Consider the following 24,166-nt stretch of genomic DNA (forward strand, 5'->3'; position numbering starts at 1 on the left):
ATGGAGCAGGCGTTGAAATCAATGGACGTGGGGGCGACTCAAGCAGAGATTGGCGGTAACGTGCCGCGCCGAAAACCAAAAGCAACGTCTTCGGCGGCTACGACGTCAACTCCAACTCGATCTCCAATCCCCATAGTCCAAAAAGATAAGGAGGTCGTCAATGTTGACGAGGACCTCACCGTTGTGGAGGGTCCTCCTTCACATAAGAGGAAAGAAACAACGCCTACTGCTGCTGCTATTACCGAGGCAGGGAAAGAGAAGGGGTCAGCCGGCCCTCAATCCAAGAAGGCTAGGACTAGTACGGATCTAACCCATGGCTCGGATTTAGCAGGTTCCTTATGCATTCCTGATGACAGGCTTTCTGATATGTCGATGAATGTTGACATGGACGCTTTGTCTGGGTTTTTTCTAGATCAGCCGTCGCCAGCTATTGTTTTCACCGAACGGCAATTGGAAAAGCAGCCTGTGCAGATGGGCGACAAAAATGTCGCCGCTGACGCCTCGTCCGAGAAGGCTTCCTTCGTTCAGCTCAGGGCGAACGGCATTAGGTTGGCCAAAAGGCTGGTGAAGTGGGCTGAAGTTGCCGGCACTCATCTTATCGAGCAAGAAAAGCTCGTGGCTCAAACTGCCCCTACGCTCAAACGGCTTAGGCTTGAGCTCGCCGCTTCTAAGGAGGAGGCCGAGAAGGCGAAGCAGGACTTCCTCGCTGAGCGAAAGATTAAGGAGGACGCTGAGAAGGTGGTCCTGGCCGAGAGAGCTAAGATCTTGGTCGAAAGAGCTAAGGTTGAGTCCGCGTTGGCTGATGCCGCTAAGTTGCGGGAGGAGAGAAACAAACTTGAGGGCGGTTATCAGGCCATGGTTGAGCAGAGGGAAAGATGGAAGACCCTGCATTTGGCCGAGGCGAAGGAACATAAGGGCACAAAGGCTATCCTTGCTCAGAGGGAGAAGGATATTGAGCTGCTGAAAACCGTCATCATCCCTGAAATGTGTGCCGTGCATCGACCAAGTCAAGATGCTACAAGGATGCGATTAAGGAGGTCCTTCCCCAAGGCACTTTTCCGTGGAAATATTTTGACAAACTTCTGGATGAGAAGGCGGCCGCCGAGGAGGCCAAGGCCGCGGCCGAGGCGAAGGCGGCGAAGGCCGCCAGGAAGGCTGCGCCAAGGCGGCCCATGATGCGAAGGTGAAGGAGGCTAGAGAGGAGGCCGAGAAGGCAAAGGCACGTGACGACGCCAAGTCGTCCTCCGGGCCGTCCACCGACGCAGTGATCTTTGCTGCTGTCCGCCGCCGGCGGCGGCAACAAGCATAGGGAGACGGGCGGTCGTCACCAGATTCACCTGGCCCTTCGGACTGCTTCAGCTGTTCAGGGGCCAACTTTTGAGCCTTTCCTCCCTGCCATCCTTTTGGCGCTTCATGTCTTAATGTTGTAACTTTTTGTTGTTCCTTCTTTTTTGTTAAACTTTGGTAGGTTAAGCTTAGGCTATCCCTATGGGGACGGCCGTCGACTTTATTTTGTCTCATACTTGTAAACATTTTTAATGAAGTTTGTTTATTTGCCTTCGGCTTGGCCGAGGCTTTGATCTCATCCTCCATTCAGTTGTCTTCTTACGTTTTTAAACATATTGAGCGCTTTTTTTCGTTTTACCTTCGACTTGGCCGAGGCAACTAGATTGCGTATCTCAACTGTACTTAAACGTTTTTAGCATATTGGTCGTGCCCTCTGCTGCACCTGAACAGGCCGAGGTAGCAAGATTCACGTTTCCCAATTTGCTCAGCAACATGTTGGCATGTCGGTCGCTTCCTCCTCCACTCTCGGTCTGGCCGAGGCGGTCAGATTTGCGCTTCCCAACTGCTGTTGTAAACATGTTAGCATATCGGTCGTTTCCCCCGTCACTCCCGGCTTTGGCCGAGGCAATCGAGGTCACGGCTCGACTGCATTCGTATCTATAGACATATTGATCGCTTTCTCTGCCACTCCCGGATTGGCCGAGGCAGTCAGATTTGCGTTTCTCAACTGTACTTATACGTTCTTAAGCATGTTGGTCGCTTTCGCGAGTATCAACTGCATTTGTAGTGACTGCCCGGCTTTGGCCGTAGCGTCTACTTTGGTACGACTACGGAGGGGACAAGCATTTCGATGGAAAACTTGGATCACTCTTCATAAGATATAATCACGCGTTGGGGTGTCCACAACAGTCTCGGACACCTCCGCCGCTATACGAAATATTTCCTAAGGTTGTCTGTGTTCCAATGGCTCATTAGAGGCACACCCTCCATGTCTGTCAGCCGGTATGTCCCCGGCCTCATTTCTTCAACCACCACCCGTAGGTCCCTCCCGATTGGCCGTCATCTTACCATGGATGTTTCCTTTGTTGGTTGCGGCCGACTTTCTCAAGACTAGATCTCCTACTCTCAAGTCCCTTTTGTGGACCCTACGGTTGTAGGCTCTTCTCATTCGGTTTTGATATACTTTTGCCAAGTTGAGCGTGCCGTATCTCGACTTTCTTCGACCAGGTCTAGGGAGGCTCTCGGGCCTTCTTCATTTTCGATCAAGTTAAAGATTTGCGTTCGAATGTCGGCACCGCTGCTTCAATTAGCGGGACGGCCTCGAACCCATAGACTAGGTGGAATGGACTCAGCCTGTTGCTTCTTTCTCCGTGGTTCGAAGGGACCACAGGACGCCGGGTAGTTCATCAGACCATCTTCCCTTTAGATCTTCAACCTTCTTCTTCAACCCGTTCGCATTGTTTTATTAGCCGCTTCCGCCCCCCGTTGCTCGAGGGTGGCGGACGGAGGAGTATGCAAATTTGATACCGAGCTCTTCCAACCAATTCATTACCATGTCGCTCCAAAACTCTCGGCCGTGGTCAAATACAATGACTTGGGGTAACCCAAAACGAGTTATGATGTTCTCCCAAATCACCTTTCTTACGGCCGCCGTGGTCTTGGCAGGTACCGCGACAGCCTCGACCCATTTGGTGAAGTAGTCAACGTCGACAATCAGGTACTTCCTTCCTCCGGAGGCCGTCGGAAATGGTCCTAATAAATCCATCCCCCACCGTGCAAATGGTAGGGGATTAAGTATCTTCAGTTGCGAGTCTCGGGAAGGTGCATGTATTATCGGAGCATGCATCGACAATTCTTGCACTTCTTGGTTTTTGCCCGAATCTTTCAGCATGGTAGGCCGTAGAGCCGGCTCGGAGAGCTTTGTGGGCTAGCGTTCTTGCCCCCATGTGATGTCCACGGATGCCTTCGTGAATCTCTGTCGAATAAGCTCCGCGTCGGCGGGGCCGACACATTTCAAGAGTGGTCTTATTACGGACCTTCTATACAATTCTCCTTCGAACACTAAGTACCTTGCAGCGATCCTTCTTATCTTCTCGAGACAGATCATGGTCCTCCGGAAACTCTTTTGTCAGTTTGTATTTCATTATCGGAGTCATCCACGTCGTCTCGGCTTCGATGTCGCCCACCATGCCGACGGTGTCGGTGATGCTTTTAGCATTTCGATATCCACCAAAGACGGTTCGACCGGCATTTTGATGCTTGAACTGGCAAGTTTTGAGAGAGCGTCGGCTCGGTTGTTCTCGGACACTGGGATGCACTTTGTATTTGGAAAGATTTCAATTTTGAGGTGTCAGCTTTTACCCTCTCCAGGTACCTTACCATCCCATCGTCTCGAGTCTCATACTCTCCTCGAATTTGATTAGTCACTAAGAGCGAGTCTGTTTTCAACACAATATGCTCCGCCCCGGCAGCTCTAGCTAACTCGACTCCAGTAATCACCGCCTCATATTCGGATTCGTTATTTGAGGCCGAGAAGGTAAATTTCAAGGCGTGCTCAAACTCGTCTCCGTTAGGGCTGATGATAAGGATGCCGGCTCCTGAGCTTTTCGCCGTGGAGGACCCGTCGGTATACACTTCCCACATGCCGGGATGTGATTCTTCTTGATACGTGCACTCGGCCAGGAAGTCTGCAAGCGCTTGCCCCTTTATCGAAGGCCTCGGCTTGTACTGAATGCCAAAGCCGGAGAGCTCCACTGCCCATTTGATAAGTCTGCCGGATTTTTTGAATTTTTCTAATGCTTTCTCCAATTGCTGGTCGGTTAAGACCGTCACGGGATGTGCGTCGCAGTAGGGTTTCAGCTTCCTTGCGGCAACGACGACGGCGAGGGCTGCCTTTTCGATTAGTGGGTAATTTCTTTCGGCGGCCAGCGAGTGTATGGGCGATAAAGTAAATTGGGTATTGCTTTGCTTATTTTCTTCCCCGACGATTACGGACCGACCGTAGCCAAGGTAATCGCTAAAGTATAGATATAGCGTCTCCCCCAGCGCGTCGTCTGGATAGGGCCTAAGATGTCGAAGGTGGGCTTTCGATTGCCTCGAAAGCCGTGCTCTGTTCCTCCCCCAGCTAGAGTCTCGTATTCCCCTTCAACACTTTAAAGAACGGAGTGCTCTTGTCGGCCGACCGAGAGATGAAGCGGGCGAGAGCCGCCATCCTTCCGGTCAGCGTCATAACCTCTTTTCGATTTCTCGGCTCCGGTAGGTCTAGTATTGCTTTGACTTTCTCCGGATTGGCATCAATTCCCCTGGCGCTGACAAGCACGCCGAGGAACTTACCGGCCCGGACACCGAAGTTACATTTCTTTGGGTTAAGCTTCATTTTATATTTCCTTAGTGAACAAAATGTCTCGCCCAAATCGGCTAAGTGCTCATTTGTCGGACTTGCTTTTTACAATAGCATCGTCGACGTAAGCCTCGATGTTTCGCCCTTTTTGATTTTGGAACACTTTGTCCACCAACCTAGTGTAAGTTGCGCCAGCGTTCTTCAAACCGAACGGCATCATTTTATACATGAATGTGCCGTGACTGGTGATGAATGCGCACTTAGGCATATCTTCCTCGGCCATAAATACCAGATGATACCCTGAGAAGGCGTCTAGCAGGCTTAGCATAGTGTAGCCTGCCGTGGCGTCAATTAAACTATCTATTCGAGGCAAGGGATAACAATCTTTAGGGTACGCTTTATTAAGATTGGTAAAATCAACACACATCCTCCACGCCCCTGACGATTTTCTCACCATTACAACATTTGCTAGCCCTCAGGGTAAGTACAAGGCATGATATAGCCCGCCGCTAATAATTTGTCTATTTCAGCTTTGATGGCCTCATCCTTCTCGGCCGAGGAGTTCCTCATCTTCTGCTTGACCGGCCGAGCGGTGGAGAGTACGTTCAGCTTGTGAACGATCACCTCCCGGCTCACGCCTGGCATCTCGGCAGCTGAGTATGCGAAGACATCTTTGTTCTTCCTCAGTAGGTCTAGGAGATCAGCTCTGAATTTTGGCTCCAGGTCGACACTGACAATTACGGTGCGCTCTGGGTCAATTTCCACTTCCTCGGTCTCGGCTCCTTCGACCATGCCGACATTAGTATCCATCGGTTCGCGCTCCTGCTGCAAGGATGGGCTCTTCCCTTTCTCCGATTTCTTCGCCACTTTGAGGGATTGCATGTTGCACCCCCTGGCAGACACTTGGATATTGACTATTTCATCTTTCTCGTCCTTTGAGATGAGCTTTTGTGCTTCCCCCTGGTCCGAGACGTACATCAATGTTAGGGCCCGGATAGACATCACTGCATCGGCCTCGCTCAAAGTGACCCGGCCTATGAGAACATTGTAGGCAGACGAACCATCGATAACCACGAACTGAGATAAAACATTTTTAGCCGCATCCGCTTGTCGAACATCACCGGCAGTCTAATTGACCCCAGGGGTACCAGGCCAGCCCCAGAGAAGCTGTATAGCGGGTTAATGCAAGGGCTCAGGTCTCCAATTTTCAGACCGAGATTAAGAAAGCACTCCCTGAACATGATGTTCGTGTAGGCGCCTGTGTCAATCAGACACCTTTTGACCAAGTGGTTGGCTATATCCAGGTGGACTACAAGCGGGTCGCTGTGCGGGGCGACGACTCCCTCGTAGTCCTTCTTTCCAATGGTTATATCGGGGATGGTGGAAGCGGGGATCGCTGTTTTAGGCACAAAGTTGATGGCTTGGTATAACTCATTCAGTGCCGTTTGTGCCCATTAGTGACCCACCGTTCGTTTTCCCGATGACAACCTGGATTACTCCCATCCGTTGAAAAACTGATTTTCTATTCGCCCGTCGGCGCTTGTTCCCCGGGCCTCCGCTACATACTTGCTGAGGCCCCCTTTCGGATTAGCTCTTCGATGGCGTTCCTTAGATGTCGACAGATTGTCGGTTTTATGGCCGGCGTGGCCGTGGTACTCGCAAAACGGCTTGTGTCACCGTCCCCCTCGCCTTGGAGGGCCTTGCCCACTTCTCGTCCATCGTTCTTGCTTAGGGTAAAGACCTCGGGAGAGGGAGCGACCGGGGGTGAGACTCTTTGTGCGCTTCTAGTTGTACGGTCCCGAACTCCCCCCGGCGCCCGCCGAGTGTTGTTTCCTATTAGATCTCTCAGGCCGTGACCTATTCCCGTCACGGCGACCTTCATCTATGTTGTCCCGGCTCTTCCTCTCCTCTACGGGTGCCCACTTCACTGTGGCCTACCCGGTTTTGTGATAGTCTTCCACCTTTACGGCTCGGTCGGCCATCTTTCTCGGCGGAGTCTAAGTTGAGGTCTTCGCACTTGATCGGCTCGTTTTTGAACTCCTCTTTCGGGAGGCCTTTCATCGCCGCGAAGGCCGCCGGTTCGGTGTTCACTCACGGATCTCTGAACCTTAGTGTCGAATCTTTTCACGTAGCCGGAGGGACTCATCCTCCCCCGTCGGATAGTTAGGAGATCCGATATTTCCACGGCCCTTCTCTTGTTGCAAGCATCTTGGGCTATGAAATTGTCTCTCGGTCGGCATAAAAGTATACCGAGCTATTAGGTAGCCCTTGTACCAACTCGAGCCATCCCATGCGGGGTCGTTGGGAAGACTCGGCACCACACCTCATCAAAGTCGCTCCCATACCGACATGTACGACTCAAAAGCCTCGGCATGGTCGGTCGGGTCGCTATCCCCTTTGTATGATAAGGGCGGCGGCTTGACTTTAGTCGGCACGGGGATCTCGAGGACATAGGTGCGGGGGCCGACCACGTGTCGAATGACACGCGGCGATCGGCTCCTCGCAACCTTAGTCCGGCTTATCTCCCTCTGGCGGGAAGGGCTTCTGGTCATTGTCCGACTTTGGTGAGTCGGACTTCTTTCATTCCTTCGGGGCTGGCCTCGTTGTTGCCGCGCGACGCTGTCCTCCCGCGAGTGGGGGAAGGACTCGGTCTCGCCACGGCACCACGGGCTCTACGGCGTTCTAGCATGCCCACTCCTTGTATCGCTCCCGGACAAGTTGTTCGGGTCACTCCATGGCCCTGGTCACTGTGGATGCGGCCGTCCTCGTCGTCGTGATGTGGGTAACCGCCGTACTACCCATCATGTCCAGGAATAGCTTTAATTTGGCCGCATCGACCACATGTCCCATGACATGTGAGTTGGTCGGTAAGGCGCGGTGTTTCGCTCTTTCGGCATCCCGGGCGTCGTGTCGGTGACTCCTACCGGTGGGGATCGCCGATCTCGAGAATACGGAACGTGTCATCCTGGAAGAATGCGCCCTTCACTCACGATTTCTTGTTGCTTTGACATCTTCTTAGCTCGCTGAATGGTTTTTTTTTTTTTTTTTTTTTTGGTAATGTAGGCGACTAGCTTTTAGTACGTATCCCCACAGACGGCGCCAATTGTTCCGGGTGTAATTCCGGAGCAGGATTGTGACCACTTGAGCTTGTAGAATGATGTCGTTGCTCGTCTCTTCCTTTCACTCTTTTCTGTAAAGATGAACAAACTGAGGGCTCGGCTTGGGGCCGAGCGTACTCACTCCGACGCTCAAGTCAGTAAACTTAGAGAGATAAGTTGTATGTTTAACTTGGCAAAGTATATTGTAGAGAGATAAGGGAGTTTTATACCAGATTTTCCAGTTTATTTCTCAATGAGAGATGTGGAGTATTTATAGACTTTCACCTTTTGTCACGTAGTGGCCAAGTGGCGTAGCAGGTGGAAAGACTGTCTTACCCTCGGCCGAGGGACCCATGACAGGCCGGCAGGCCTGGTTGATTCCATGCCGAGGGGACTGGATGTGAGTACACGGATATGCCTCTCGGCCGGCTAGTTGCCGAGCCGAGACCCAAGTGACAGGCCGACAGGCTTTGTCGGTTAGGCCGTTTTTCTTTTGACTTGTTGTCTTTTAGCTTTGACCTTGGTCAATATGTTGACTTGGTCAGCGGGTGCAGAATATGCCCCATCAATGTGGAAGAAGGAGCTTGACTGTACTCTTATGACGGCATCGGTTCATCACATTGATCTGATGGTGAAGGAATGAGGTAGGGAGTGGCGAGTTACAGGTTTCTACGGATGGCCTGTGGTCTCGGATAGGCATTTATCTTGGGAGTTACTTCGAATCCTTAGTGGGCAATCAGATTTGCCGTGGCTATGTATGGGTGACTTTAATGAGGTCCTCTATTCGACTGAGATGAAAGGGGGGAGTAGACCACATTGGCAAATGAACAACTTCCGAGCAGCTGTAGATGATTGTGGCCTGACTGATATTGGGTGGGAGGGGTACCAGTTCACTTGGGACAATGGGCAAGCAGGAGAAGCTAACAGACAGAGTATGATAGATAGAGCCATGTGCACAAGCTCGTGGTTGGAAATGTTCCCGTATGCTAAACTCATCCATTTAACTCGGGAATGGTCGGATCACGTGCCGATTAAGTTGCTCCTAGACAGGCGTGTTATGAAGGTGGAGGCGAAGCGTGGTTTTAAATTTGAGCAAATGTGGATTGGTGAGGAGGGGTGCGAGGAGGCGATTAGACGAGGGGTTGGCAAGGGGCGTGGTGAGTTGGGCGTGGCTATTAATGAGTGTGAAAGAGAATTACAGGCATGGAAGAAATCTAGCATTCGAAAAATTGGGTATATGGTTGAGCAAAAATGTAAACAACTGGAGCGGTTATCTGAAGGGAGTAGGACCGAGGAGGATATTAGGAAGCAGAAGAAACTTGTCTCTGAAATTGCTACCCTTCGACGCCAAGAAGAGCAATATTGGAGGCAACGTTCTAGGGCTTTGTGGCTACAGGATGGTGACCGTAACACCAAGTTTTTCCATACTAGAGCGGGAGAGCGAAAAAGAAAGAATTACATAGGTATGCTGATTGATGATAATGGGGTTGAGAGGATGGGTCAGGAGGCGATTGCGGGGGTTGCTTCGAACTATTTTCAGGATCTTTTCGCTTCGTCATAGCCACGGGACTTCGATGATATGCTAATGGGTTTGGAAGGAAGAGTCATGAATAGTATGAACAAGAGGTTATGGCTCGAATACCGAGAAGAGGAAGTTGTGGAGGCTTTGAACCAGATGCATCCGCTTAAAGCGCCTGGAGCAGATGGTATGAATGCTCTATTCTTTCAATCTTTCTGGCATATTATTGGGTCGGATGTTATAGCGACGGTCTTGGGTATTTTACGCGGGGAGCTGGACCCAAATGATTTTAATAAAACTAATATTGTGTTGATACCAAAGAAGAAGGCGCCGGATAAAATCAGAGATTTCTGACCGATTAGTCTCTGTAATGTGGTGTATAAACTGGTTTCAAAGGTCCTCGCTAATAGGCTGAAGGGTTTTCTTGGAGAGATTGTGTCTGAAAATCAGAGTGCCTTTACTCCGGGCCGTTTGATAACAGATAATGTGCTTATTGCGTTCGAAATGTTTCATCATATGAAGTGTTCGAGCAACACGGAGGGTGGTATGGCAATTAAGTTAGATATGGCTAAAGCCTATGATAGGGTGGAGTGGGTATTTCTGAGACGGGTCCTAGAGGTGATGGGTTTTGATGGGGGTTCGGTCTCGCGGGTAATGGCTTGTGTATCGTCTGTTTCTTTCTCTGTCCTCATTAATGGTGCCCCAACGGATAGTTTTCGCCCTCAGCGAGGCCTACGCCAGGGAGACCCCTTATCCCCGTACTTGTTCATACTCTGTGCTGAGGCGCTTTCCAACCTTGTCCGGAGAGCTGTGGAACGGGGGACTCTTAATGGGTTATGGATTTCGAGTAATGCGCCAGCCATTTCTCACTTATTCTTTGCGGTTGATAGCATTTTTTTTCGGGAAAGCAAATGAGCAGGAAGCGGGTGTGGTGAATGATATTTTGCGACGGTATGAAGCAGCTTCAGGTCAATTAGTAAGTTTGGACAAAACCACCGTTTCTTTCAGCAAAGGGGTCCGAAGGGATGTGAGGGAACGAGTAGCTGCGGGACTTGGGGTGAGGGAGGTGGATGTTCAGGAGAGATATTTGGGCTTACCGACGGTTGTGGGGCACTCTAAAAAAGTTCTCACGGACATTCTTCGGGACAAGCTGAGTAAGAGGTTACAAGGTTGGCGTGGGAAATTATTGTCTAGGGCTGGTAGGGAGGTTCTTATAAAGGCTGTGGCCAATTCACTTCCTACCTATGTGATGAGTGTGTTCAAAATCCCGGCGAATTTTTGTAACGTTCTCAAATCGATGATGGCTCGGTTATGGTGGGGACATGAGGAGGGCAAAAGAGGCATATCGTGGGTTTCGTGGAAGCATTTATGCCGGCCCAAGAGTGATGGTGGGATTGGCTTTCGAGATTTCGAGCTCTTTAATAATGCACTTCTAGGTAAACAGGCTTGGCGTCTTGTGACTGAACCTGATTGTTTATGGGCTCGGGTTATGAAGGCTCGTTATTTCCGAACGGGTGATTTTATGACTGCGGATGTGGGATATAGACCGAGCTACACGTGAAGAAGCATTCTTGGTGCTCGCACGGTGTTGGAGCGAGACCTGAGACGGAGGATAGGCGATGGACGAGATACGAGGGTGTGGGGGCATGCGTGGGTCGAAGGGAATGAGAGTGGTAAGGTGATTTCGCCGTGTGGACCGGGGAACGAAGCTATGACTGTTGCTGACCTTCTAAAGCCGCAAGGGAGGGGATGGGATAAGGAGATTGTGGAGTGTATGTTCCTGCCTTCTGAAGCGACCCGTATTTTAAATATTCGCACTAGCCCGAACCTACCGAGGGATGAGTGGTACTGGAGCCTTGACAGAGACGGGGAGTATACTGTCAAAATGGCAGATGCTTGCTTGGTGGGGGATTTAAATGACACGGGTGGTCCGTCAAACTGGGAGAGAAGAAGATGGTTATGGAATCGGCTATGGAAAGTTTGGGTTTGGCCTCGCATCAAGCTTTTCTTCTGGCAGCTGTGTAGCGGAGCTTTGGCAACCTTGGACAACATAGCAGCTCGAGTAAGAGATGAGTCTTCTTCTTGTTATTTCTGTACTTCTTCTTCCGAATCATCTTTACATTTGTTCAGAGATTGCAGTGTGGCAAAGTGGGTGTGGAGTTCTCTCAATTTGGATGGGGCTGAGGAGGGGGATATGATGGATGGGGTGGGTGAGGTTCGTGACTGGGTGGAGGAGATTTGGCGGGCTGGAGATGCGCGGGATGTGGAGAAGTATATGGTAGGATGTTGGGCGATCTGGGAGCATAGGAACAAGGTAGCGTTTGACGGGGCTATGATAGAACCGGATAGAATTGCGAGCCGTGTCAGGGACATTCTTTCGGAATTGGAAACCGGGGGTGAGGGAGGACAAGGCTGTCAGAATAAGAGGAAAGGGAAGACGGAGGAGAGGGGGAATGACGGGTGGAAGACGGCGATGAATGGCTATGTCAAGATTAATGTGGATGCGGGGGTCAAGGAAGGGGAAGGGGTTAGCACGGGAGTGGTTTATCGGGATGAAAGAGGGGAGGTGTTATGGGGCATGACGATAGTGCGAAGCGCGGAGTGGGATCCTCGGGTTGCTGAAGCGGCTGCAGTATACGATGGTTTGCAAGAGGCACAGATTCGTGGCCATCGAGATGTTGTGGTGGAAAGTGACTGATTTCAGGTGATTGAAGCGCTGCAAGCACAACGTAACGGGAGGAGTCTGTTTTTATTACTTATTGAAGACATTTTATTGCTTTCCAATAGTTTTCATTCTGTGATTTGGTCGCATACGGGTCGTATTAATAACTCGGTAGCTCATGCTTTAGCTCATATTTTTCCTAGGGTAGTTGGTAAAACGGTGTGGTCGAATTTGTTACCTCATATTGCGAACTCTGCGGCGGCGTATGATTTATCTTTAATATAGTAATACCCTTCGGGGTGTTTTCCTCAAAAAAAAAAAAAAAAAAAAAAAAAAAAAAAACATTATTTACAATTTTTTATAATTGGCTAATTATTAGTTATAAATTGATTATATAATTTTCAAAAAATACATTCCATTGCATATATAGCATACTACAGCAGTCTTATACTTTTTATATTGGGATTTAACAAAATTTGCACGAGTTTTGTATAACGGATTTAACAAAATTTGCACTGGTTTCGTATATTTTTTTACAGTAAAACATTTATAAAGTATAAATAATAATAATAATAATAATAATAATAATAATAATAATAATAATAATAATAATAATAATAATAATAAATTATTAGTAGTAATTAATTTTTGAAAATAAATATAGCTAATAATTAACCAATATAACTAATAACCAAGTGGGTACATGTTATTTACACCCAAAAATCATAATTAAAATTTAAATAACCTTCAGTCAAAAAGAAAATTTATAAAATGATCATATAAACAAAAAAAATGATTTTTTTATAAAAGAAACACATGTAAATTATCCAGCTCAATTGTTAATCACGCCAAAAGAAAATAGATTTGACATTATCAAAACGAAATCATTATAACTACACAAGTAAACAAGAAGGGTTCAGTCTAATATGAAAATACCTAATGTATAAGAGCACTAGATTTGGATTGTCACATGATCAGAAGTAATTTTGCATAAAAGACTGATAAAATCAATAATAAAAGATTGGGTTTTTTTTTTGGGTAAAGTTTAAATCAAAGATTGTTGAAATTAATTAATCAAGAATTGAGATGGAAAAAGACTAAAAGAGACAAAACACAAAGGGGTAGAGGAGCGGCTAAATTGAGTGATTACTAAGTTGGAGGCTTGGAGCAACTGATTGTAGTGGCTAGGGCTACTTTCTTTTGTATTTTATATAACACTAGTTTTGTTACCCGCGAAATTCGCGGACCTATTCATATTGTGTTATTTATGTCTACTTTTTCTATGACTTCTTTACTTGACTGCATATTATAAAGTATAAAGTACAAAGTATGAGCTAAAACTTTTGGCTCTAATTACCCATAGAGTCGCCTTATAAAAAAAAAGGAAAATAAAAAATAAAAAAAATTACAAATGCAAAATCGTTTGTACCTCCGTCCACCGTTACAAATATCCTAGCCATATACGATTATACCCTACATGATTACATCTCCCATATTAAATAATATGTTAAAGAAGTTTGGTATGTAACTATATGGAGTTCCAAGTCGTTATTAATAGGAAAATAAGATGGCGACATCGGGTGTTACTCAAATTGAGCGACACCCGGGATAAAATTGTAAATTACCTGCATATTTTGCTTTCCCTCCATCGAATTTCGAATTTCAAAGTAGTTAATTTTAAAGGGTAATCTAGGAAATCAACATTAATTATTAATTGTAACAACAATTGATAATAACAAATTTAAAAAAATATTGATATTGAAAGATACTGCGTTTTTGGTGGAGCAAATTTGGTACATCACCAAAATTTTGTTTAATCTTCAACCAAAAGCATATTTATATTTTAATGATTCCAAATTAATGAAATTAGCACCTAATCACCTTAGTGTCATGAGTTTGTGTATTATGAGATATATTTGGAGAAAATTATCCGAGGGTAATCGTCATGTGATAAATGAATCTCTCTTTTTTTTTTTTTTGTTAAATTGGTAAGACATATGAATGTATGATTTGATGAAGATAAATAAGTGTTTGTTATGATTTGATGAAGATGAAGTATGAATGATTTGATAAATTTAAACAAATGTTTGTTATTATATGATGAAGATAAATGTATGAATGTATGATTAGGCCAGGTATAGTTTAGTTTTAATTAGTATATTTTTATTTTTTTAATATAAGACATTGTAAATTACGGTTTTATCCCTATAATATTGGCGCAAAAATGAAAACTAATTTTTTATTTTTTTCATTTTTTATTAGGGTGTCTAGCACTTCCCTTATTAATAATATTGTTCCCAGGGGCGTCTTAAAGTAAATGGAGGCCCGGTGCACCACAAAAATATGAGGTCCCAAATATGAATGCACATATACTATATCTCGAGTTTTGTTTAAATTTTATCAATAAAACTTGTAAATTTTGGGGTTGGCAAAAGCGGAGGCCCGGTTCCGCCGCCCGTGGTTGCCCGTGGCCTTAGACACTCCTGATTGTTCCTAACACATACGATCATATATATCAAATATGAAACTTAGTCGAAAAGTAACATTATCAGAAAACAAATGAAATAAAATAAAGTTTTTGTTACAAATGTTACAAATTCCAATTTATACCTCTTCGTCCAGTCATCTGTTTGACAAAGAGGGTAATTAGCAAATCCCCTATTTACTAAATGAATAGGAGTTTCTACGTTTTTTCCCGCCTAACATTATAACATGTAAAAAATATACTCTAAAATCATTGCTATAATTAAATATTTGTCACACCTAAATCATTGCTATAATTAAACATATATCACGCCTAAATAAATAATGTCACTGTAAAATATACTGTAAGAATATAAAAAAATATACTCTAAAATTTTTGCTATAATTAAATATATGTTACACCTAAATCGTTGCTAAAATTTAATATATGTCATGGCTAAATGAATAATGTCACTGTAAAATATAATGTAAAAATCCTCCTATATAATAAGAGAATAAAACTTCTATATTGTTTTCCCTCCAAAGTGCTTTGAGCTTATATATGAAAATAACTTAATTTTCATTTATTAAACTAATTTTCCATTTAAAATAATGTTTTCATCATTAAACTTAAAGATATAGTATTTTAACAAAAATAAAACAAATTTGGTATAAAATTATAATCTATACACATAAACTGTATCTCTTATTATTAAATTTGTGACGAAAGTTTTTTATTAAAATAATTTGAGGTAGTTAAAATAATTTCATAAAAAACACACTTCATGGAATTACTCAATTCTCTTGATTAATTTTAAGATTAATTATTTTTTAATAAAAATTCATGAGATATAAATCTAAAATCTATAAGCAATACAGTAAAAATTAAAAGGCTTACATTTACCGCGCATTTGCGCGGGATCTAAACTAGTAACATCCTAACTATATAACCTCAACCTTTCCATATAAGCGAATACACTTTATACGTTTGAATGTTTGATCATTGTTGTGCGCTAAATCATTAGCAATAGCATTTATGTAGAACATACAATTATGTTGATCAATTGACCATCAATATATATCAGAGACAAAGGCTTCTGCATTTCATTTTCATTAAACCAGAGAACTAAACTCAGCTTATGTTGATTCATATAGAAAATTATCGGGATTTTTGAGGAAATCTGATCTAACACTCATAATATAAACGGGGTGGACAGATGGTAGGAGTATAAATAGGGTAAGTCTCTCTTAAGACGGGAAAAATGGGTCAAGTGTCCTCTCACTTGTGCATATAAGAAAAGTCGTTGCTTTACCCTATGTCAAGTATATCTTACTTGTGCAAATAAGAAAAATCCGTTGTTTTACCAATTACCATATGCTTTCTACTTTCGTTTTATTCATATTGTTTGACTTGTCTTAAGCGTAAAACGGGTATACTCGTCTTGACTCTTAAATAAGAATTTGTGATTGATAATATTCGAGAAGCAATACCTACATGTTTTTACAAGGCTAAACAAATTCATTAGCAACTCTCCAACTCTGCTCTAGAATCTTTAATCTTATCTTGTAATCAAAAACACAATGGCCACAACAGAGTGGAAAGCGGGAAACGTAAGCAAAAAAAATTGGTCACATTCAGTCACTCACACATGAGTTGGCCCGCGTAAACTACCTTACGCTTGCTCTTAACTCTGATCTCTTGGCAATAGGAACCAACTTATCAAAGCCTGCACAAGTGCACAACAAAGAAAGTGGAATTAAAAAACAAACAGAAATTTAAAAGAAAGGAATTCAAAATCAAATCAAACACAAACTTAATGATCAAAAAGTAAAGCTAAAACCAAAAGAGTATGTTAACCAAATAAAAAACAAGACTAAAAATAGGAAAAATAGAACAATAAAACAAATTAAAGTAATGAAGAATATAAAATAGGCAGATCCTCTTTCCAATCTTCAATTTCAGCACGAATAACCTGCAAAATAATAGTAAAAAAAATTAGATTTTCGTAAAAACTGAAAAATGAAATTTCAGTTTATATATGAGATTAATTGAGGAATTGAGAGATAGTATTGATTTCGGAATTAAATAACGCAATTTAAGTGAGGCATTTAATTACTTATCAGTGAAGCGTTTCAAATTGGAAATTTGTGGGATATTGAAAAGCTTGATTGAGGGGATTATAATGATGAGTAAAGATTAAAGAACACAAAACGTTTCATGTTTTCAGTTAATGAAAATTTTTGGCGGGTAGTAAATAGAAAAAGATAGTCAACCTTCCTATTCTATATCATATATTATATTAAAGCTGAAACCGCTTGCCACATGTCAAAATTACAATGAAAGGGCCACGTGTCATCTTATTATGTATGGCTGCCAAATCAAAGATTTCAAAAGATCATGAAATGATCTGACCATCCTTGCGTAAAAATGGAAACGACGTTCAATTAGGTTTTGACCACTATATTTCAAAATTCGTGTTGCTTTTTTTTCTCTAAATTTGAGCAGTAAATCAATTATATTTATGGCAAGTTTTAGCAAAATTTCCCGTAATTCTTGCTCAATTATTTAGTTTTCTTGGAAAATAACAGTAATCAATGTTCCTGTTTTAATGCTTCTAGACTTTTTGTCACCTACTTTTTTAACGAGTATATCCACTAAGCAATAGATTATTTGGTTAGCTTGCAAAGTGCACCTATTAAAAAAAATTGTAAGATAAACATTTGATCAAATAGACAAATACGATAGAATACATTATTTGGTATTTGGTAATATTACAAACTAATACTCCGTATGAAGGTAAGAAAATTTTATGAAACAATTTCTAATGTTGTGAGAACGAAATAGATTGTAATACTCCGTATAACAATAAACCATAGTCGGATTATCAAATGAAACTGTCTTAAAAAAATTATCATGAGACGTACCCATATAACCAGATAATTAATACAGTATTGTTTAAAATTAGTTGGTTTCCCAAAGCATTTTTTTTGTATTGCACTTTATTCGAATACCTCTTGAAATATATAAGAGCATAATCTTATATGATATTGAGTTCTTAAACGGTCTATATTAAGTTTAATAGGACCTGACCACATTAGATTATCGTTTGGTGGATAAACGAAAAATGTTGCTAACATATTATCGTGATTATCCTATCTAGATAAGAGTTAATTGACGTTTCATGTTTTTTTTTTGGATTGAACTCTTCAAGCTCAATCGTTCATATTAGATGAAATTTGTTTGCAGACGAATAAATGCTTTACAAATTGTGATTTACGAACTCAAAGAAACAAGTTCAAACGCCAATTTGTAAGTTAATTTTATAACTTTTCAAAATTAAATTAATAGAAAAAAAAAGATAATAATCTTAATTAACAATAGTGGGTGAAGTACATAAAAGCAAATGACATTTAACATAGGGTAATACTCATCATACTAATCTCTCCATTCAAATTTATTTTCTCTTCTTCTATATTGGGTGGATTTAAAAAAGTAGATGAACTTTATTGTGTTGGAGATAATAGTTAGCTAACTATCTATGGGCCATATTGGACGCTAACATTTTTTTCCTAATTTTAGAAAGAAGACAACACTTTTGGAATAAGTGGATTAGGCATAGACACGCAAACGGGTTAGTTCGGGTCAAGTAAATTCTTTCGGGTTTTAGATCGCGTTCGAGTATGTCATCGGGTCATTTTTGGGTCAAGCGAGTCGAGTTATTCTGATCGGATCATTTTTAGGTCAATGATTAGGGGAGAAAAAATGGCGAGTTATTAACACACCCTATTAACGCATAATTTAGTTTACGAAACCATATATATACTATTAAAGCATATTTAGTAATTTTTAAAAAAATAATACACTAAGACCCTACTTTATCCACTTTGTGTATTTGCCCATTTCTATCATTAAAGATATATACTTTACTTCTCACCGATGCAATAAAATTCTACTATTGATCAGAAATATATTATTACATAGACTTGACGAGAGTAGTTATGATGGTTGTAGGTGGTCGTTGAACTCGCGGGGGAAGGGTGGTCGAAAAAGTAGCATGTCGCATGGGGTGGGCGCGTGTGGCGGCAGATTCAAAGGGAGGATAGATGTTGCGGTGGGTGTAGGATGATGGCTGTGAATGGGAGGGAAAGTTTGGTCGGGGTTGAGGCGTGGGAGGACGAGATGTTGGGGGTTAGGGAGGGGGGGAGGGATGTTCAGGGTTAAGGAGGGTGATGATTAAGTTTTTTTTTCTTCCTTTTTTATTTTGTCATTTGTGTAACAAATGAGAGGGAGTGGGGATCTTCTGTCCCATTTAGTGTGCCAATGTGTGTGTCACTCCAATCACCTTTTAACACATCAACAAATTAACATAATTATTGCAATATTTTATTTTGCAACAAGTGATGTGTCAAAAGGTAAGTGGAGTGACATACACAATGAGACACAATAGTGGGACAGAGGATCCTTACTGAATGAGAGACCAAAGTCGGAAGAAGTGTGTGAGATTTTCTAATATGTGTGTAGCAAATAACATTTCCTTTTATAAATTTTAATGAAAACAATTACATTACAATAATTTATTTAGTTTTAAAATGCGATTTTTGATGATAACCCGTGTTGGCACGGGTTCAAAAACTAGTAATAATATAAAAAGGCTAGTTGAGCACCTACCTAATCGACAAGTGGCATCACCTACCAAACTCCAAGTAGCTATGTGGCGTGACTCGTCATTAAACTTTTTTATTTATTTTATTTAATTTTTTAATTTAATTAGTCAGTTACCGTTTTATAAAGCAGTAAAAGAGAATTTGAGACCTTTCATCTCCCCCATCTTAATTACCCTCTTCAATAACTATATTTTCTTACTCCATCATTACTATTTCACGTAGTATTTTGTCATCAAACCACCTCTTCATCTTCATTTTTATGTTACTTATTTCACAAGTCCTTATTTATACTCATTTTTCATTATGACAAAACAAATACATCCCAAATCTTTTTTTTTTTTTTTACATTGGATGATGAAAATTTACGTCCTATGTTCCAACAACTGGCAGTCATGGCAGGTATTTATAATTTCTTTTTCTACGCAATTAGTTTTTCGAGTTATCTTCTGGTGCAATCTTTATCTCTTTCCCTCTCAATTTTTGGTATTTAATGGTCATTTTGGTTTGATTTTTTTTATGAAGGAGTAGCGATAATTAATTCTTATTTCAGAAGGATCACTTGTATGTATTGTCATATCATATATTCCATGTAGCAATGGTACGTGACAAGTATGCTACTCAAATTTTTTTGTTAGAAGGTATCATGTTAGAATATATTTTAATTTTTCTTTCTTTAAGATGTAACAATCACTATGTTTGACGGAATGTGATTGTCAGTGAATTGCTACAAAAATAGTTTCTAAAAGTTGAGACTATGGCAATGATGGAGTTTGATAAGGAATTTTTTAACCTTTTATTTACAATACTGTACGAGTATAACATATGAGTAAATGACTAACTTGCACCTTAATGATCATTAATGTAGGTTATCAATTCGGTCATCGCAACATTGCTTAAATTGCTGACCATTAGCACAAAACAAATGCATGGACCTAATTGCGAAGGGGATTAAACCTTAATATTGAATTACTAGGGATAACCATTTACATTTACCTTCAGATTCTATTTAGAATCTATAAATACATGTCACTTAAAATAGGCATTACTCAAAGAATTGGAGTCTAAAATTACCGATTAGGAATGTATGTGGTCAAACGTTTTTCAAGTTTCACCAAATATTCGACAAATTAGATCTGAGTTTGTTAATATGTGAGAGACAGTTGATATTGATGATGTCTTTTATTTCGTTTCTTCCTTTCAGTTAAGAGACAAAAGTCTCATAAGCTTGGTTTTTCTATTTTTGCAATATATAAAAGATCAAATTATTTGTTTTATTTACTATATCACTTATTTATTATATGTATATCCTATAGAGTATAGTTTGGAGATATACTGAATCAACCAATTACCTTTCTTATTGATTTTATAGAGCAAATACTTGGTTGCATTTATACACACAAGTGAATTTCTATACAAATCTTTATTTTCTATAAAAATCAATAAATTATTATATTTATGAGGTCATAGTTCACCATATACATGAACTTGAATAAGCCCGTGCACTGCACGGGTAAAAGAACTAGTTCAAATTGTTATAGAGTAGTTTTCCTTATAGAAATCAGTTTGTTGTGCTTGTGTCTTCATTAGACACGTGGCATATGGTAGTTGTTCAATTTACCTTTTTAATAGTATTGTATAGATATGAGGGGATACTTAAACGACGCTAGAGAAAGTTCATTATGGTTTAGTGAATTGACGGGCTAACAAACTAAATATGAGAGTCGTTTACACTCCATATAGAATTGTGGGAGATTAGGGTGAGCGATATTAAGTTGGCTTTTATTGTGAGCATTAACAATAATTCAATTGTGGGAGATGAAAATGAAGAAACAAAGGGACGGTGTCAATGATATAATTGATTGCAAATTCAAGATTGAGGCTCAACTGATTTGTAGAGAATTTCAAACGTGGCAGCCCGTAAACAAACGTGGCATTTTTAAATCTTGCGTGGCATTTCTAAATCCTATGTGGATTTGTCTACATGGACTTTATGGTCATTTTAGCCTAGGCTTTTAATAGTATTTTATAGATTTTATTGATAAGAAAATCTAATGGGCATTTGATGTGTTTATGTGGGCCATTTTTTACGAATTTAGATTTAGATGGGCCTTATTAAGATCGGTCTACTTAACACCGTCTTAACTTAAGACACTTTATAACTTTTTTATTTCCAATTTTACTTTAGTCGGATGAAAGAATTGTTTTAAATTAAAACGGTCTTTATACGAATTGGTATATTAAGATATCTCATATTGTCATTCATTCTACATCTCATAAATTTGTTCCTCTTATGAGAATACTCTCACAAATAATATAAATTGTGAACAAAAGATAGGAGTAGAGGGAGTACCAATCTTAACTTGAAACAAAAATTATCATATTATCATTTTTTTTAAAATATTAATATTATAATACGTATTTTTTTTATATATATATATTCATATACAGATTTAGCTAATTTATCTTATTTGTGAGTTAAGTCACATATCAAAAATGACTATTAACTCCAAATTAGTAGTAAGTAGACTATATCTGATGTATTACATTAGATGGTATAGTTTTTGTGTTTAAGATAAAATTTTCGAGTTTTATTTTAAAAATTATGAGTTTTATTATAAAGCTTTTGAATTCGTACACTTAAACATTAAGCTCGAAAAATTACAACATAGCTCAAAAACATTACATATAAACTCAGAAAAAGTTTAAGGTCAAAAAACTAAAATGTAACTTATAAACTTTATAAAATTCAGAAAAAATATACACAAATTCAATTATATATTAAGTATGATGTAGTACATCCGATATATAATCTTTTTTCCCCCAAATTTGGGGGTTATTTTGTTTCGGACCTTTTAAATCGCAAGTCAAGAATTAGCGGGTAAATTTAACACGTCCTCCCGAATTTTTCATCTTCACCTGATTGTATTGCTATGTACCGATTATTAACTTAGAGTAGGTCTCCTAAGAGACGATCTGCCAATTAATTTTTGAGAGACTGGTTACAAATTGATAAAATATGGTACAAAACGCAATAAAACGAGTATAAATAGTATACAATGAGATACTAATAAAATGATTACAATATATAATAAAAACAATTGAAACTTGCACAGGTCAATTCTTATTTTGTTCCGTCTACCAAGTAACAATTTGTACTAAATGAAAATTGGGTCAGAATTTACATTTTAAGATATGTACGGGTCAAAACTTTCATTTGGTCCTGTGCACGGGTGTAATTAAATGAAAAACCGGGTTAACAATTTGTAATTTCAATTCACTAATTCTATGATGATTTTCGTCTGAATAATTTAGTTTTATCTATGTAAGTCAACTTTTTTTGAGACCGTCTGAGTAACAAGGCCGAGTAGAAACTCAAATTTAGCTAACAAGACTAAAGAGGGCGTATTTTACCATGATAATTATCTTGCCAATTGGCACTAATATATTATTTATACTAATTGCACAAGAAATTTTTTAATTCAAATATAAAATCTTCTTTATAACTCAATTGTCTATATAGTTAAACAAAAAATAGGGAGATTTGATTACTTTACTTTAAAACTTACTCTATATTTACAATTTTTATAATTTCTTCTCAAATAATATACCCGTGCAATTTGCATGGGTTTAAAACTAGTTAAACTATTAATACCGTAAAGTTGTTTCTGTATTACTTTACCTGTCCCGGTCTTTTGTTATCCTATTTCATTTTTCTTTGTCTCAATCAATTGTTGTCCTTTCTATTTTAATATTGTATTTGATGAGCGATTTCATCGTTCACACTCAACTTGATTCACTTGTCATCTTATAATTGGCTCCCTCCCCTTTCCTTGGTTTTTGTACCCAAACCAAACGACAACAATTGATCCGGACGAAGGGAGTAATGGTTAGAACTAGACGTTCTTGCATGATCCTCCAAGTACGAATGAATAGGTTTTGAAATATTTTGTAAGGATAGCGGTAAGACGTCATTGGGTGGAAGTAAATTTTAGTATGTGCCACCCTAATTCGAGAAAAGGAAAAAAAATTAATATAAAAAACCCTAATTTTCAAATCACTCTTGGGGTTAATTTTTACTCGTAATTTATTGCATTTAGGCTAGATTAAATCACAAACAAATTTAAAATATTTTTTCTGATCTAGACAAAACCTAGCTTTCATGTTAGTCTTTAATAAACCATTAAACAGTAACGAAAATTTTTGAGGAAAAAATACAAATACGTGACACCAACAAAAAAAATCTAGAAACTAATTAAATGCATTTTTTTTTGTTACAAGAAGCGGGAATTACCCAAATAAAACAAAAACAAAAACAAAAACAAAAACAAAAACGAAAAACACAACTAGAAAGCATAAAAAGGGACCATCCTAGGCCATGACACTCCACCAATGTCCTGCTGCATCAGTCTAAAGAAGTGCTCAGGTATATCATCTGGTTCCCACACCACAACTTGCTGAGTTTGATTGACTCCAACATTGACTAGCCAATCCGCACATCCATTCGCTTCCCTATAGATATGGTGGATTTCCACTACAAGAATTCTGCTCTCAGGCGACCAAAATAGGCGGCGGATTTTAGTTGCTAAAATGAAATTGGCGGCCGAAAGCAGTCACCATGCAGTAAATGCAAGGCCTAGTCGCCAAAACTGACTCGGGCGACCGATTTCCGTCGCCAATTTGGCGACTGGCAGATATATTCCGTCGCTAAATTGGCGACTGAAGTCAGTAGCCATTTAAGCGCCATTTGGCGACTGACACGTCATCCGTCGCCAATTTGGCGACTGAAAACAGTCTCCAAAAAAAATCGGTCGCCACTTTTGGCATTAAAAAAATTAAAAACAAAAAGTTTCAGATCTAAAAAATGCAAATTATTCTGGTTACTATCATACAATTAACAATAATCAAAAATATAAATTTCAAACAACCAATTGAAAAAAGAAGGAAACAAAGATCACCATTAATAATTATCAATTTCATATACAATAAAGTGAACAACAACAACAACAACAACAACAACAACAACAACAACAACAACAACAACAACAACAACAACAACAACAACAACAACAACAACAACAACACAACACAAATTACCAAAGAACAAAATACAACAACAACATTCTCGGCACCTT

At 40.5% G+C, this 24,166-nt stretch overlaps 2 protein-coding genes across 2 annotated transcripts; both read left to right on the forward strand.

The window, feature by feature from the left end:
- On the forward strand, positions 1-9,286 carry LOC141651210 (uncharacterized). Its single transcript, XM_074458930.1, has 3 exons — positions 1-55; positions 413-548; positions 8,422-9,286. Exons 1-3 carry the CDS (start codon positions 1-3, stop codon positions 9,284-9,286), a joined length of 1,056 nt encoding a protein of 351 aa, XP_074315031.1.
- Positions 9,287-10,955: 1,669 nt separating this feature from the next.
- LOC141651211 (uncharacterized) lies at positions 10,956-11,942 on the forward strand. The gene has a single exon (XM_074458932.1). It carries the CDS (start codon positions 10,956-10,958, stop codon positions 11,940-11,942), a length of 987 nt encoding a protein of 328 aa, XP_074315033.1.
- The last annotated feature ends 12,224 nt before the right edge of the window (positions 11,943-24,166 follow it).

This window comes from Silene latifolia, chromosome 4 (assembly GCF_048544455.1).
Source record: "Silene latifolia isolate original U9 population chromosome 4, ASM4854445v1, whole genome shotgun sequence".
Taxonomy (NCBI): domain Eukaryota; kingdom Viridiplantae; phylum Streptophyta; class Magnoliopsida; order Caryophyllales; family Caryophyllaceae; genus Silene; species Silene latifolia.